This window comes from Phocoena sinus, chromosome 8, assembly GCF_008692025.1.
Source record: "Phocoena sinus isolate mPhoSin1 chromosome 8, mPhoSin1.pri, whole genome shotgun sequence".
In the NCBI taxonomy this organism is placed as follows: domain Eukaryota; kingdom Metazoa; phylum Chordata; class Mammalia; order Artiodactyla; family Phocoenidae; genus Phocoena; species Phocoena sinus.
The window spans coordinates 84,546,493-84,564,073 of record NC_045770.1 but is presented as its reverse complement, the minus strand read 5'-3'; the positions used below and the strand labels follow the sequence as shown (position 1 = coordinate 84,564,073).

The window sequence follows — 17,581 nt, the reverse complement described above, 5'->3', positions numbered from 1 at the left end:
AAAGCATCGAACATCCAGAGACAACTTTCCAGGAGCATTATTGTAAAGAAAAACCCAAACAAAAACCAAAAAAACCACAATCATATTGCCCCAGGTGCTCAAGATTCCCCACCCACGCTCGACTAGGGTTCCAAACGCCTGAAAACCGGAAGTGCCCTAGGGGTGGGAAAGGTGAACCGGAAGCGCGAGGGCAGCGGGGCTCCGGAGTCCTTTGGCTGAGGTAACTCAGAGCAGTCAGTAGCTTGCGGGTGACCGTTTAGAAGCAGTCCAGATTGTTTTCCTCCAGGGTCCATTTAAGAGTTTGACCTGCATCTCTGGCTGCTCAGGGGCTGACTTGCCCCCTCGTCCGTCCCCTGACTGTGCGTTGGTGGCGTCTAAAATCTTCCGCTCACCGGATCAGGGAGAGGCCGGCACCCTCGGACCTCCCTCTCTTTGGGCTTCTCGTGCCTTTTCCTGAAAACGATGTCAAAGCTGCGGGTTAGTAATGTGTGTGTCTTGTCTGTTCGTCATAGGGAAGCGCAGACGCGTCCATCCTATACTTGTGCTTTAGACTTGTTTTGTTTTTAAACCTCGCATTCGCGTTTTGAATAAATGTAATCATGTTGGTCATTCTTGTGAAAAATTTCGAATGAGTCTGGTGCTCGAAGTTTCTAACATTTCAGACTGTGACTGGTGAGTCTCGATTTTCTTTGGTGGATGTTACTTGGTGGAACGTTTAAAGTATAGTGCAAAAATCCTTCTAGGGCTATGAGCAGTTACCGAAGCGTGTACATTCTCAAGGAAAGTTTTTTTCTTTATTCTTAGGGTTATTTTATTCTGAAGTGCCTTGCACAAGCAAACTGGAATGGAATCTCCCTGGTTATTAAATGACTGACCTCATCCTGATGATGCTGAATTGTAGATTTTTAATTTTTTAATTTTTTTTTTTTTTTGCGGTATACGGCCACTCACTGTTGCGGCCTCTCCCGTTGCGGAGCACAGGCTCCGGATGCGCAGGCTCAGCGGCCATGGCTCACGGGCCCAGCCGCTCCGCGGCATGAGGGATTTTCCCGGACCGGGGCACGAACCCGTGTCCCCTGCATCGGCAGGCGGACTCTCAACCACTGCGCCACCAGGGAAGCCCTTTTTTAAACATCTTTATTGGAGTATAATTGCTTTACAATGGTGTGTTAGTTTCTGCTTTGTAACAAAGTGAATCAGTTATACATATACAGTATGTTCCCATATCTCTTCCCTCTTGCATCTCCCTCCCTCCCTCCCACCCTCCTTATCCCACCCCTCTAGGTGGTCACAAACCACCTAGCTGATCTCCCTGTGCTATGCGGCTGCTTCCCACTAGCTATCTATTTCACGTTTGGTAGTATTATATATGTCCATGCCACTCTCTCACTTTGTCACAGCTTACCCTTCCCCCTCCCCATGAATTGTAGATTTAAATTACTCATGTTATTGTCTTAATCTGCCACTTAGCTTTGCTTTTGGACATAGTCAGTGATGACTCTCAGGGCGTTTATGGGAACCTTTATAATCAGTATAGTTCATTTAGGGGACTGCCCTGGCGGTCCAGTGGTTAAGACTCTGTGCTTAGAATGTAGAGGGGCATAGGTTCGATCCCCCGTTGGTGAACGAAGATCTTGCATGCCGCCTGTTGTGGCCAGAAAAAAAAAAGAGCAGTGTAGTTCATTTAGAAAGAAAATGTGAATATTCCACTAACAATCTTCCCCTTAGATTAGTGAAATCCTTTGATTATTTTTTTTAATCCTTTGATTTTGATTGTTTGCTATTTTGTCTTGGTTGTGATAAATGTCTATGGCTGTGTTTGTTTTGTACCTTGAAGGAAAAACCCTTGCTGAAAGATTCCAACCTGAAAATCAGCAAATGCTATGTAGGTGGAATTTATACTGCAGGCCTTCACAGTTTTCTTCGCTAGCCATTTCTTTAGCCAATTTGAGTGTTTATGATAACCTTCCCTGGTTTCAGGGTTCGTTTGGAGTAGTTAGTGAATTTTAAAAAATTATATTCCCCACTTGATGATTTATAAAGTGTGCTAATGTAACTTGAGAGAATATTTTAAATTTTATACCATATTATCAGGAACTAGTATCAGTTTTTAAATTTGTTTAAATTAAGAAAATTTTTAACATCTTTATTGGAGTATAATTACTTTACAATGGTGTTTTAGTTTCTGCTTTATGACAAAGTGAACCGGCTATACCTATACCTATACATATACTAGCATCAGTTCTTATAGTGCCCACTGGGTGGCAGCATGGTGTTTTTCAGTTTCTTTAGCTTTGACTATGGATTTCATATTTCCTCTTGCTATAATAGTGATATTCTGATTGTAGTAGATACCTATCATATGCTGAATGCCAGACACTGGACTAAGTACTTTATGCATATTATTTCATTTAATCCTAAAAAACAAATCCAAAACCCTCTGACATAAGTATTTTCATTATTCTTATATCATACGAGGAAGCTGTGGGAAAGAGATTAAATAATAATGCAAGGCCGATAAACTACAAGGCTGATAAACTACACAGCCAATGAGTGGTAGAGCCAGAATTGGAATACAGGTGTTTAACTGCTACTTCTTGCTAGTCAAATTAAAGTTATTGTAAGTTTGACCAAATAGTGAAGAACCAACAGTTAAAATGAGAAATCTGGATATTCTGAAAGAGGTGAGAACTGAACATTGGTTTTATATAATGTGCCTCAAGACAGTTGGGGGTGCATGGTTTCCAAAAGGCAGTATTTCCTAAATTGTGTTCCAAGGAGCACCAGTCTTGGGAGATGCTTCAATAAAAAAAGGTTCCTGTGACCAGAAATGCTCTTGGAGATTCATTAAAGGCTCTCAGAAATCCTGCAGAAAAGGAACCTGTTTAACCCAACTTTTTGGAACTGATAGCGTTCTTAAATTTTCTGATTATATCCCACATTAAAAATTACATTTTATATGCAGGCCAGTATAATCATATGTATATACACCTGAAATAAAATACTAAAATAAATACACATGAGGCAATACTTACCTTTAGTATGAGCAATATACTCTTATATTTTCTATTTTATTTTTTTCCAGTCTTTTTTAAAATGGTAAATATCTTTGTTGATATTTATTATTTTATTAGTCCTGGTAATAGTTGAATTAACACAGTGTTTCTTGTTGGGAAGGTATCCTTTATAATCAATTCAGGCCACTAGCAAAGTAAGAACACAGGAACAATTTTATTGTTAGAATTCTCCAAAATACATTTTTTGGCACACATGTTCCCCAGAATATTAGTTGGCCTTGTGAATTATCAAAAAAGTGTTCCACAGTCAAGATAAACTTGGGAAATTCGGTTTAAAGTTAAACAGGTTCTACCTCTGCTAATGGTATTGTTAATCTCTGAGATGGGGAGTTAGTGTGCAGTGTTTCCCAGATTTATTTGACCATGAAACCTATTTTTAGATCTTGTGGTTCTTGTGCCTGTTAGAATACACTTTGGGAAACGATCATATTGATAATTAGGGCAAAAATGTTTTTGTTGTAATGTATGCATTTCAATTGAAAATTTTTATTGTAAATTATTCACTTAATTTTCGTAAGTCATTTATCCTATTTGCTAATATACATGGCAGAGAAATATGTCAGAAAGACTTTTAGCTTCTTAGTTTTCTTCTGACCCATGGAAACTTTCTGTTAATAATAAGAAAAGTCTTTATGAAATTCTCTGGCACTGATTAATTTCATATAAACTAAAACTTTTATTTTCAGTTTAAATTCAATGAGCAGTAAATTTCCAGGTGTGTTAGAGTCAACCGTATTAAGACATTTTGGCAATTTGTGTTTCATATTTGGAAACATTTGGAGTTTAGTTAAAGGTTATAAGTGTTTAAGAAATGCTTAAAGGATTTTCTACATTTTATTTATAAGCTGGACAAAATCAGCGGTTATATATTTGATCCAGAGATCTCTGTTGTGTTGCTTTAGATTAGTTGAATTTATGGTACCTTTAATAGTTTATTTCATGTTTGGTTCCATAATGATCCATAGGGAGAGAATTTCCAGTTCTCTCATTTCCTTCACACATCTCAGACCATTCAATTTTAGAATTTAGGTATTTCTAACTTTATAAAATTTGTATATGAAATCCCTACTCCTTTTCTTAAATCGAGGAGAAGTTTGACAAAGATTTTACCAAATGTGAATAGAGAATGTTTTACTCATAATAGTGTAAAACATTTTCTGTGAGAAACTCGGTGTTTTAGTAATTACACATAATTTATAGAAAATTTAGAGCAATACTTATCAAGTGTTCCCACAGTGAATTTCCCACTGGAGCTTAAGAAACCTATAAACTAGGGACTTCCCTGGTGGAGCAGTGGTTAAGAATATGCCTGCTGATGCAGGGGACATGGGTTTGATCCTTGGTCTGGGGAGATCCCACATGCCGCGGAGCAGCTAAGCCCGCGAGCCACAACTACTGAGCTCGTGCGCCACAGCTACTGAAACTCACGCACCTAGAGCCCGTGCTCCTCAACAAGAGAAGCCACTGCAATGAGAAGCCCGCGCACTGCAATGAAGAGTAGCCCCTGCTCGCCGCAGCTAGAGAAAGCCCATGTGCAACAAGCAAGACCCAATGCAGCCAAAAAATAAATAAATAAAAATTAAAAATAATTAACTTAAAAAATAAAGAAACCTATAAACTAAAACAGTTAAAGAAAAATAACTTCTATGGCAGCATTATCAGTTGATGTAATAAAGTACAAGATTATGTGAATTAGACAGTAAGAACAGGCAGTATGCACAATAAGGTACTAATCATATGATATGGGCAGCAAGTACAGTTCAGAAAAGGAGCAGTTGGTGTCAGATGGATTCATAAGAAAGTTTCATGGAGGATATGGAATTTGATCTGATTTTTAAATATGTTTAAACAGAAAAGGTAGAGGAAGGGATTCTATATGAGAGCAGAATGTGTGAAGGTATTAATCAGTTCAAGCTCCTTAACATGGCATGAAAGATCCTCAAGATGTGCCTGCTTCTCAAGCCTCATCCCATCATCTCCCAGCTTTACATGTTAGACTCTAATATCCTTAAACTGTTTTTAGTTCCTTATAGAAAATGATGTTTCATCCATTTGTCTTTGCTTATGAGGTTTTTCCCCTCTAAAATGCCCTCACCTCATTTTCCACTTTGCTAATTTCTTAACTTTAAAGATTTTTAAGTCTCAACCTAAAACTCACCTCCCTTAGGAAGTCTCTGACCTTCTCAAGCCTTCCTTGATCTTCCCTTTCTGTTTTAGAAGCCCCTTCTTCCTGATACCATAATACGCTGTAGGAGAGATCTCTACCATTACACTTAACCACATTGTATTATAATTATCTGTATATATCTGTAGCTTTCTACCAGAGTTAGTTCCTTGAGGACAAGGTCTCTATTTTTTTTCAATCATTACATTTTGAATATAGAAGGGGCTCAACAAATGTTTGTTTAATGAATGAATTTTTTTTGGTTTCCTTTATTTATTTACATTAATATTTTCAGGCTTTAAGATTCTCCTTAGTTCTGGTATTTTGAAATTTATTGAACAAGATCAGGTCTACAATGTTATAATGTCCTGTTCCTCTCTGGAATCTCAAAAATCTTTGTATCTTGGCCCTTGATCTTATTCTTCACTCTAATTTCTAAGAAAGAAAGGAGAGTTGTTCCCTTTTTTTCTGAAGGCTAATCATTCTCTCAGACCTCACTTCTTCAAATCTCTCTCTTCATGTTTAATCACATGATCTTTACTGGCTTTTTTCTATAAAATGTAAAATGTTTGAATTTCTTCTCTTCTGTCCCCTACTTTTCCTTGATCACTTATGACCTTAAACTACTACCTTATATCTCACTTAACATATCATTTTGTGAAAACTGCTCATCAACAACCTCCTACTTTCCAAATCGATTTGTGTCAGTAAGAACTACCCTCCTATCCTTCAGCCAAATTTGATTTCCCCTTGCTCATGGTATATCTCAGAATCCTCCTCCATGAACTATTTCTTGAATTCCTCAATAGTCTAAATCTCTTCTCCGAAGGTTAATTAAATCAGAAATTTACTGCTAGAACTAGCACTAGACACCATCTGCTTCAGTTTGCTATTGCACTTATAACTATTTGGGTAACAAGACAGGATATTTACAAATTAGCAGTCAAATTAAAATTTAAATTTAGTTTAGCATCCTTATTTTATAGGTGAACAAATGAGGCTCAGTCACTGTGTGCTTTGAACTCTGAACCCTTAGAGAACCCTTTTTTATCTATCACGTCTTTTTTATCATGCCTAGTGTTATCATGTCTGGGATTACACTTATTTGAATAAATGCTTTACATTTCTCGACTTTGAAGGTAAAGACCATTAACTCACATTTGTATCACTTGCAGTTTCTTGAACAGAGAGATATACTGATATTTAATTATATCACTGTTTACTATATGTAAGAAGTCTAATTTAAAAAATCTATATGTGGGGCACTTTTTCCATTTTTTCTTCATTACATAATTGTTCTTCCCTAGGTCTTCCTAGTGTTACAGAATCTTTCTTAATATACCTTATTATAAAATGTAGTCATCTTAATATCTCTTAAGATACAAGCACAGTTACAAGAAACACTTTCAGTGCAACATGCAATGCAACGCAACAAAAATTAATTGACTGCCTGACTTTAGTAATTTATTGTATGAGGCAGTATGGGCGTGAGCGGTGAGGTGGTCACTCAGGCCCATGCTCAGTCATAGGACCTGTACCTGTCAACTTTTGCCCTATCTGTTAAATATATGCTATGTCATTAAATGCTTTTAAATCTAAAAAAAAAAAAAAAAGAATGAGACTTGGCCACTAGTCTCACTACTTAAAATGTAACAGCTAACACATAACTATTGCTAATACAAGATAGAATGTGAATGCAAATTTAATCAGTTCCCGTTTGGCACTGTGCTAAGTGGAATATAAAAAACCCTTTGGGGAAAAAAAAAAAACCCTTTGGGGGCTTCCCTCGTGGCACAGTGGTAAAGAATCCTCCTGCCAATGAGGGACACCGGTTCGATCCCTGGTCCAGAAAGATCCCACATGCCGCGGGGCAACTAAGCCCGTGCACCACAACTACTGAAGCCTGCATGCCTAGAGCCTGTGCTCCTCAACAAGAGAAGCCACTGCCATGAGAAGCCTAAGCGCTGCAATGAAGAGTAGCCCCCGCTTGCCGCAACTAAAGAAAGCCCGCGCGCAGCAACGAGGACCCAACACAGCCAAAAATAAATAAATTAATAATTAAAAAAAAAAAACAAACCTTTGGTTCTTCACTTTTAGAGGGGATACACTGTAGGAAATGTAATGTTTATTATACTGTTATCATACTGTTATAAACGGTCCTGATGGAGTTAAGGTGATTTTCCAATGAATCTTATAGCAATCCAAGATCAGATAATTAAACAGTGATTATATATTTTTAAATCCTGCTTCGGTAATTTTTTCTCAATGTTTTTCAGTCTACACATACACCAGCTTGTGTGTGATTAATGAATACAATTTTTTACATAAGGGTTCACTTTTTGTGACATGTCATCCATATTTTACACTCAAATATATTAATAATTACTTATGAAGGAGACATGCTTATAAAACTGATTTAGCATTGAGTTCAAGTCATAAGAGTATTTCCAAGAATAAAAAGCAATATGAAAAACTAACTTATGGGCTATTTAAGGAAAAAAAAAGGAAACTTGGAATTTAGAGCTCTTTAACAAAGAATTTTTGGGGAAAAATTCTTGAGAAGTTCTAGTAACTGAAAAATCAAATCTTTATTATATATGTAAAATGATTTTTGATGATTTTGTTTATAATCTGAATGTTTTAGCTAATGTCAAAGCCTACCAGTTGTTATTATGTGAAATGATAGTGTGAAATTGATGCAGTTATAGTATAACAATAAGGACGTGACTCATGTATTTTATGTACACATTCATTCAACTGTAGTGACAAATGGCTTCATGCTGTGTGATTAAATGCATATTAGCGATTGCCCTAGGCATTTGATTATTACCATCTTTACTTCATTACATTACCACACTGTATGGCCATATAATTTATAAGATAATACACACATCACTTTGTTGCTGATAGGAATTATTCTGTTTTATGGATGGTGTCCTTTAATTTTGCCTTTCATGGATTATAAAATTGGTTAATATCTGCTGAAGTGAATCACTGGAGAAGCAAATAAAGATGTTGGCCTCAGGTCACAGTGTCATTTGTGATACTGGCAAAATTTTACAGGCTCATTTATCCCTGTACATGATTGATAACAGCATGGGTTAAATGGAGAAAGCTTTGCTTCTATTAAAGGATCATCATGAATGAAGACCTCCCACTTAAAAGTCAGGCATGATGAGAAGACAAGAGACTATCTACAGGTCAAATTAAATAACTTAAATAATTTAAGTAGAATGACAGTGTAATTTGTCCATTTTGTGTTATTACTCTGACCCCTATCAGGACTATAGGCTAACTTACTTTCTTCTGTAGAGTATTTAAAGTGTAATTTTTAATAAATACTTTCAAAGATAAAAAAGCCTTTAGAGCTCTTAAATTGTGGTAAAATATAGATTTTTTATTATGTGCTTCTGAAAAAAAATCTCTTTTTTAAAAAAAACTGCAATACTTTAAAAATTCTGAATTATATGGTGAATGCTGAGGTAATGCTTTAAGCATTTTATAATATTATATTGACTTTACTTAACTATATGTTAATAATGAAATAGAAATAATATAAATGTCATAACTATGTTTTATAAGTATATTTATTATAAGTATTTATAAATATTATAAATAATAAATTTATTATTATAAATTACTATAAATGAACTATTTACAAGAGTTTGTTGGTAACACTTTGATGCCAAACGTTAAAAATAAAGATACAGTCAGGGCTTCCCTGGTGGCGCAGCGGTTGAGAGTCCGCCTGCCGATGCAGGGGACACGGGTTCGTGCCCCGGTCTGGGAAGATCCCACATGCCGCGGAGCAGCTGGGCCCGTGAGCCATGGCCACTGAGCCTGCGCGTCCGGAGCCTGTGCTCCGCAATGGGAGAGGCCACAACAGTGAGAGGCCCACATACCGCCAAAAAAAATCAAAAACAACAACAACAACAACAACAAAAAGATACAGTCAGCATTTTTTAATGACTGCTTTCCTATATGGAATCATTGTTTGAGTTTAACTATTCAAATTGTGGTTCAAAATAGGGAAGCCATATGCATTTTTAGATAATAAAAACAGTATTGAAATGTGAGAATGTTTTGATCTGTTAAGAGTAAAATACAGTAGGGCTTCCCTGGTGGCGCAGTAGTTGAGAGTCCATCTGCCGATGCAGGGGACGCGGGTTCATGCCCGAGTCCGGGAGGATCCCACATGCTGCGGAGCAGCTGGACCTGTGAGCCATGGGGAGAGGCCACAGCAGTGAGAGGCCCGCGTACCGCAAAAAAAAAAAAAAAAAGTAAAATACAGTAAAGCAACTATACTCCAATTAAAAAAAAAATTGAAAAAAGAGTAAAATGTGGATGAAATCTCAAATTAAATATTACGTGTCTCTGACCAGAAAGGTATTTTTGTACATAAAAGCATTCTCATTTCTTGTTCATTGGCTGTTGAACCCTTACTATATGCCAGGACTTTAATATATTACCTCATTTAATCCTCACATCCTGTGAAATAATTATCCCTGTTTATAGATGAGGAAACTGAAACTCAGAGGAGTCACACGGTAGGTAAGAGGAGACAGAATTTGAACCCACATCCACATCTGTTGGGGATTCTTTTTTTTTTTTTTTTTTTTTTTTTTTTTTTGCGCTACACGGGCCTCTCACTGTTGTGGCCTCTCCCGTTGTGGAGCACAGGCTCCGGACGCGCAGGCTCAGCGGCCATGGCTCACAGGCCCAGCTGCTCCGCGGCATGTGGGATCTTCCTGGACCGGGGCACGAACCCGCGTCCCCTGCATCGGCAGGCAGACTCTCAACCACTGCGCCACCAGGGAAGCCCTGTTGGGGATTCTTAGAGGAATCTGCAAAGATGGATATGTCGTTTTCAAAATACATAATAAAAATCTACATTTTATCACAGATCTTCAAAACTGTGCATTTCTCACTTTATCAAGCTGGCTATATTCATACTGTGAAAACTTTTTCTGGACTCTTGGTAAAAAATACATTTCACATCATGATCCAGTACACATACATGTGTTTACATTTACATATAATTAAAACAAAAGTTTTATGAAATTTCCCTCGTGTGAAGATTGCTGATATATTCTAATCTAACCTATTCTGTTCTTTTCTATTCTCTTTCATGATAAGAATTGCTGCTTGCAACTAAACTGATTTTATATCTCTCTAAGGATTCTCAACTGACGTAATTCTGTACCAACTTAAAACATACACAGTAAAGTTTTTTCCTTCATTATAGAAGTTATGTATACTCTTCGTAGAAAGCAGAATGAAGGGGAAAACTCATACCTTGATAACTGAAAGACAACTGCAGTTAACATTTTGTTGTATTTTCTTTCAATGTTTTTTCTGATGTTATTTATATTAGTATTGTTTTAACTATGATATTATGTAATTTTGAATCCAAATTTTAAAAATTTAGTGTTTACTTTTATCAAAGTTATGCGTTCATGTAATGGAAAGAATCAAAAAACTTTTACAAGGTTTGTTCAGAAAAACAGTAATCTCCCCTGCCATTTCCAACTCTCCAGAGCAACTACTTTAAACTATTTTAGCTGATTCTTTATACATTTACTTCCAGAGCTCTAAATAATATACTTATCACTACTATTTCTTCATTTTCCAGTTAGGCATTATTAAATGACTTTCCATAATGGAAGATGAGGATTTAACTTTCTTTCATCTTTTGCCCCAACCCTTCCCCCTTCACATACTATCCATACTCCCCATATAGTTACATCACGATCTTGATTATTTCTGTACTTAGAGTTATATTATTATGACTGCATAAATGCTTTTCACAGCCGAACCATTGTAGTATGCTATGATTATTTTTCCTTTCTTATACAACATTCTTCCCAACTCCATTGTCTTTTTTCCCCCATTCCTTAATTTTTAATGTATTCATCACTAATTCCAAATTTTTCTCAGTTATATAAAATTGTTATTAATGACTTAAAAACAGTTGGTAAACTGTTAATTTCATCCTATTGAGGAGCTTTCTACCAAAGCTTACTGTCTCCCTTCATTACTACTATCTCCCTAAAGTTTTAAAATTTGGATTCAAATTTACATAATATCATAGTTAAAACAATACTAATATAAATACCATCAGAAAAAATATTGAAAAAGAATACATCAAAATGTTAACTGCATTTGTCGTTCAGCTATCAAGGTATGAGTGACGTTTTCCCCTTCATTCTGCTTTCTATGAAGAGTATACATAACTTCTATAATGAAGCTATACTGCTATTTCCCTTCACCATCCCTGGAGTTCCTTTCCTCTTTCTCTCTTGTATAGGATACCCTGTTTCCTGCATCCTATACCTTTCTCTTTCTTGGAGAAATCCTTAAGTAGCTACCTGAGAAAGGGTGCATGGAAGGAAATTGTTTTGGACACTGCATGTCAGAAGGTATCATTTACTTTCACACTTGACATGGCTGGTGAAATTCCAATTTTGTAGTGATTTCCTGTTAATTTTGAAGGCTTAGCTTCTTTATTCTAGCTTTCATTGTAGGTTTTTTAAAAAAGAAATTTATTTAGTCTGTGCTGGGTCTTAGTTGCGGCCCACAGGATCTTTAGTTGCGGCATGCAGGCTCATAGTGGTGGCATGCAGACTTCTTAGTTGTGGCATGCATGTGGGATCTAGTTCCCTGACCAGGGATCGAACCCAGGCCCTCTGCATTGGGGGTATGGAGTCTTACCCACTGGACCACCAGGGAAGTCCCTCATTGTAGATATTGAGGAATTCTAATGTAATTTTTCATCCTTTGTATGGAAAAAAATGTTTTCCCTTTCTGGAAGCTTATAGGACCTTTCCATTTTCTCCAGTGTTTTATTATTTCACCATGTTGTTTCTTGGTGCCAGGTCTTAATGAGCTCTTTGCAAACTCCTATTTTTTAGTTCTGAGAAAATTGATTTTGAAAATTTTTGGTGATTTGATTTATTCTCCTCCAGTTTCTCTCTTTGCTTATTTTGGACTTCTAGAGTACAGTTGTTGGACCTTCTGAATTATCTAATCCTTTTTTCACTTCAACTCTGTATTTCTTTGACTTTCTGCTCTTCTTTTTATAATATTTCTTCAGTTTTGTCTTCCAATCCTTCTGTTGAAGTTTTCATTTCTACTATCTTAATTTTTTTTTTTTTTTTTTTTTTTATTTGGTACGCGGGCCTCTCACTGTTGTGGCCTCTCCTGTTGCGGAGCACAGGCTCTGGATGCGCAGGCTTAGCAGCCATGGCTCACAGGCCCATCTGCTCCATGGCATGTGGGATCTTCCCGGACCGGGGCACGAACCCGTGTCCCCTGCACCTGCAGGCGGACTCTCAACCACTGTACCACCAGGGAAGCCCCTACTATCTTAATTTTTAAAAGAACTGTTTCTTTCTGTGAATCTTCCTTTTACGTTAGCATCTTCCTTTTTTTCCATAAATGCAGTGTATACTCTTATTTTTTAATAAGAATATTAATGATGTTTCTCTGCTTAATCTTTGCTTCCTCTAAATTGCTTTAAAATTTTTTCTATTAGATTTTGTCTGTCTTTGAAATTAGACACTTTCCCCCAAAGTCAATTGGTCTTAAGCTCTCTGCTCTGTATTTAAGAATGGGGCACCAAAAAAGTGGATTGGAAGCTCTAGCTATATGCATAAGGCTTACTGACTGCAGTCTTCATTTTAGGGTAATCTGACCAGAACATTTTGTGAGGAAACTCCCAGTGTCATATTACTTATGTTTTTTCTCTTGGCCAGTCAGATCCTTGAAAACGCACTTCCAGTCTCCTGCTTTGAGTGCTATCTGCCTGTCAGCAGGTGTGGGAGCCCTGTAGAGGAAGAAGGCTTGTGGGCCAGGGGTGTCTCAAAATTTCGTAGATAAACTTTTCAGTATAGTAGCCACTACCCCCAGCCCCACCCCCGCCCTTCTCAGCTGTGCCTGTTATCTCCTGGTTTTTTTTTTTTTTTTTTGGCGGTACGCGGGCCTCTCACTGTTGTGGCCTCTCCCGCTGCGGAGCACAGGCTCCGGACACGCAGGCTCAGCGGCCATGGCTCACTGGCGCAGCTGCTACACGGCATGTGGGATCTTCCCAGACCAGGGCACGAACGCGTGTCCCCTGCATCGGCAGGCGGACTCTCAACCACTGCGCCACCAGGGAAGCCCTGTTATCTCCTGTTTTAGAGACCCTGTTTTATCATCTTCAAAACAACTTCTAATTTGTCCAGGTAAGGGAAGAGTAGCCATTTGGCTACCCAGAAAGAGAGCGGGAATCTGTGGGTCCAGCCTCTTCTTAAATAGACTTTCAAGCAATTGTCCTGTTTTTGGCTTCACATTACCTTCACCTTTACTTTAGAAGCCCTTGGTATCACCAGACCATTTGTTTGCATATGGGAAAGGAGGGACCAGGGAAGGGTTTGGGGAAGTGGGGCAAGTGATGTAAATCAGATTGCTTCTTAGTTTTCCCTGTTACTGGCTTTGCTTTTTCAGGTCTTGCAAATATTATTACTCCCCTATCTGCCTGCCAAAAGCCAAAATTTTGTTGGTTTTGTCTCATCTCTCATTCTCTTGGTCAAAGGTTTATGCCTTAAATCGTGCACTGTCATTTATTGGGGCCAAACGAAATGCCTGTGTTTAACCCACTATCTTTAACTGGAACACTCTGAGTCCTGTTGTTGTTATTGATATTTTAACAAAACATTATAACATAAGTATTTTCTGTCACTATAAACTACACAAACACATTTTTGAGAGGCACTATAATGTAGTGGTTAGGAGTGAAGCCTAGAATCTTCTTACTGGGTTCATATCATGGTTCCACCCCTTACTGTGTAACCTTGGGCAAGGTACTTAATCTCTTTTAGCCCTGTTTTTTTTTTTTTTTTTTCATTTCTGAAATACTAATAGTAAATATCTCTTAAAGTTGTTTGGAGAACTAAATATAGTGTTAAGTTTTGCATATAGTAAGTGCTCAATAAATATTAATTATTATATTTTCATTTTAAGTGGCTGCATATATTTCATCAAGTAGTGATAACTTAATTGACTAATTTCTTATTACTGGACACTTAGGTTGGTTCCAATTTTTCTTTCTTGTTTTTATTAACAAATATTTAGTAGTAAACATGTTAACATGAAATTTTTCCTGCATTTAGGATTTTTTCTTTTTTTTTTTTTTTTAAATCCCAAACCTTTTTTTTTTTTAATTAATTAATTTATTTTATATTTATTTTTGGCTGCGTTGGGTCTTCGTTTCTGTGCGAGGGCTTTCTCCAGTTGCGGAGAGTGGGGACCACTCTTCATCGCAGTGCGCGGGCCTCTCACTGTCGTGGCCTCTCCCGTTGCGGAGCACAGGCTCCAGACGTGCAGGCTCAGTAGTTGTGGCCCACGGGCCCAGCCGCTCCGCGGCATGTGGGATCTTCCCGGACCGGGGCACGAACCCGTGTCCCCTGCATCGGCAGGTGGACTCTCAACCGCTGCGCCACCGGGGAAGCCCAGGATTTTTTCTTTTGAATAGATTCTTAGAAGTAGAGTCAGTGTCTATCTGTATAGTTTATGACTCTTGGGATATTTTTAATTGTCTTCCAAAGGATTGTTTCTGCTTACATTTCTACCAGAAATGTTCGAATGCTTTTTTTTTACTGTCCTTTTACCAGTACTAAGTATTATTTTTTAAAAAAACCTTTGCTAACTTGGTAGGTAAAAATATGTCATTTTTTTTTTTTTTTTTTTGGTACGCAGGCCTCTCACTGTTGTGGCCTCTCCCGTTGCGGAGCACAGGCTCTGGACGCGCAGGCTCAGCGGCCATGGCTCACGGGCCCAGCCACTTCACGGCATGTGGGATTTTCCCAGACCGGGGCACGAACCCGTGTCCCCTGCATCGGCAGGCGGACTCTCAACCACTGCGCCACCAGGGAAGCCCAAAAATATGTCATTTTAACATACATTTTTTAGATTACTAGTATAACACTTTTCAAGAAGAAAAGCAGCCAGTTTTATCTTCTATTTTAGCTCATTTAGAGATGTGTGGTAAGCTATCATGGAAAGTTGTTTTATTGATCCACATATATTCTTCCTCTTTTTTTTTTTTTTTTGGCCATGCCACATGGCTTGTGGGATCTTAATTCCCAGACCAGGGATCAAACCCAGGCCCTCTGCAGTGAAAGCAAGGACTCCTAACCACTGTACCTCCAGGGAATTCCCTCTTCGTCTTTCTTGATGACAGTACCTGACATTTCCCTAAGTAGTCCTCTTCACTTTCTCGGGCATGTGATGTTTGTGAGAATTACCTGGATTGACTTCATCTCCAGCTGCAAAGGATGAGCTGGTAGAACTGTGTTTCCATTAATCCTGAGCTCAGTAATTGGGTCAGGGCTGGAAAGGTAACCCAAGCAGCCCCTAATAGGTAACCTTAGGACTTTCATTGGAACACAGGCTCTCTTTTTTCTTTCTGAAAGAAGGAACAAGGAAGTGTGTAGCCTTGGTAGCTGCTTGCAGCCGTTTTGGCATTATGAAATGATAGTCTATGGAGAATGTAGCCAACATCAAGGGAGCATAATCAAAAATGAAAACAATAACAATCCAGGTGCTGGTCACATTGGTTGCCTGAAGCCAGATCTAATTCTAGTCTTTAAATCAGACAAGCCAATAAGTTTTCTTTTTAAGCCAGTTTGAGTTGGGTTTTCTATATTTGCAGCTGAAGGTATCCCACTCACTGAGTTAGCAGTAATAGTTGGAGCAGTGCTTCCTACTTTTTTACATCTCACATCATGGCACAATTGAAAAATGATATTGGTACAGTGCAGAGGGGCATGCGGACAAAGTTAACTCCTGACCAACTGCAAACAGCCCTGGGTGTTTGGCTTTCCCAGGCTGTGCCTGGCCTTTGCATGACTGAGAGGAGTAATGAGTCTCAAACCTGTAACTTATTCGTAGTATACTGTCTTAGCATACCAGTCGGAAAATTCTGGGTTAGAACAAAATACTTATGAACTTAAGACCATGGGATTGATTCCCATAGCCTTTGCTTATTTTGCTCCTTCTATAACACTCTAACTCTGATTATGAATTTAAAAAGTGTACCAAATGGGGAAATAATTAAATCTTCCTAATCATTTGCCCTGGTTCAGATTTTGGGAATATTTGCAAATTTGTGGGTACTTAGCATTAATTTTCTCTGATTCTTAATACAAAAGATAGAGTTGTCACCAAGTTTCTCATTTCTATTGTTGAGGCTTGAGTATAGTCCACATAGTTTCATTTAGTCCTTTAAATCAGCATTTGGTAAACTAAAACAAGGAAACAAATCCTTTCCTAGATGAGATCTAAAATCTACATTTTCTATATATTTAAATAAAATTCAATGACCAAATAAGTATCCCGTGCTTAGGTTAATTTGTATCTGTGTTTTTCCACACTTGAGTGGACTTGTTAAAACAGGATTGTTGGACCCTGCCCTCAGTTCTTGATTCATTGGCTCTGACTTAAGCCCTAGAATTTGCATTTCTAGCAAGTCCTTAGGTGTTGCTGATATTGTTGGTCCAGGGACTACATTTTGAGAACCACTGATTTATTTCATTGCTTTTGTTGTTTGCTTAACACTATTGATTATTAAAGTTAGCCGATAGGTAATATGATTTTCTACTCTTAACATAAAGATACTGTTCTCAAATTTTGCAGATATTTGGCTAATGATTTCGAACTTTGAACATTTAGGACAAGCAGTGTTGTATGTAGCAAGAAGCAAATACCAGGTCACTAAATAAATGCAGTTTAAAGTGTATTTCTGATAAATGAATAATATTTTGACATTGACTTCCTATATAAAATAGAAGGAGCATTCTGATGGAAATAAGTTAGCCTTCTATAGTAATAAAAATCACAAATAAAAATGTAGCAAGCTTCTTAAAGTGATCACTATGTAAAATCACTTTTGGGATATGTTGGGATATAAGTAATAGATAATATCTATTTAAAGAAATATAGCCTTCTGATAAAATATTAATAATACTTAAACATTACCATTATTTTGTGTATTATTTTTAAAGGTGTCAATAGTATAGAAAATGAAATCAGACATAGTTGTCAATATTTCCTGTATTCTTTTCACAATTATTTATTATTAATTTAACTGGTTGGAGTTGTTAATTCATCTAAAAATATATTTCAAGCCTTTAACAGTGCTGATCTTTTAAAATATGAGCCTGTGTTTTGGGGGTTAAACTTGAAATTTATTGTCAGATTAGGGAACTGAGTCTTTTCCCTCCAAGGTTACACAGTTGATAGAGCAGTCAAGTTTTTACTCAAGTTTAGGCCTCTGACTTTTAGTGATTTTTTTTTTAAAATA

At 37.4% G+C, this 17,581-nt stretch overlaps 1 protein-coding gene across 1 annotated transcript in view; it reads left to right on the top strand.

The window, feature by feature from the left end:
• Positions 1–207: 207 nt before the first annotated feature.
• Positions 208–17,581, top strand: part of CCDC73 (coiled-coil domain containing 73) — a 142,449-nt gene continuing 125,075 nt past the window's right edge. Inside the window, exon 1 of the mRNA XM_032640053.1 lies at positions 208–477. Coding sequence (XP_032495944.1) covers positions 463–477 — 15 coding nt within the window. The 5' untranslated portion in view covers positions 208–462. The remainder of the gene's footprint in view (positions 478–17,581) is intronic.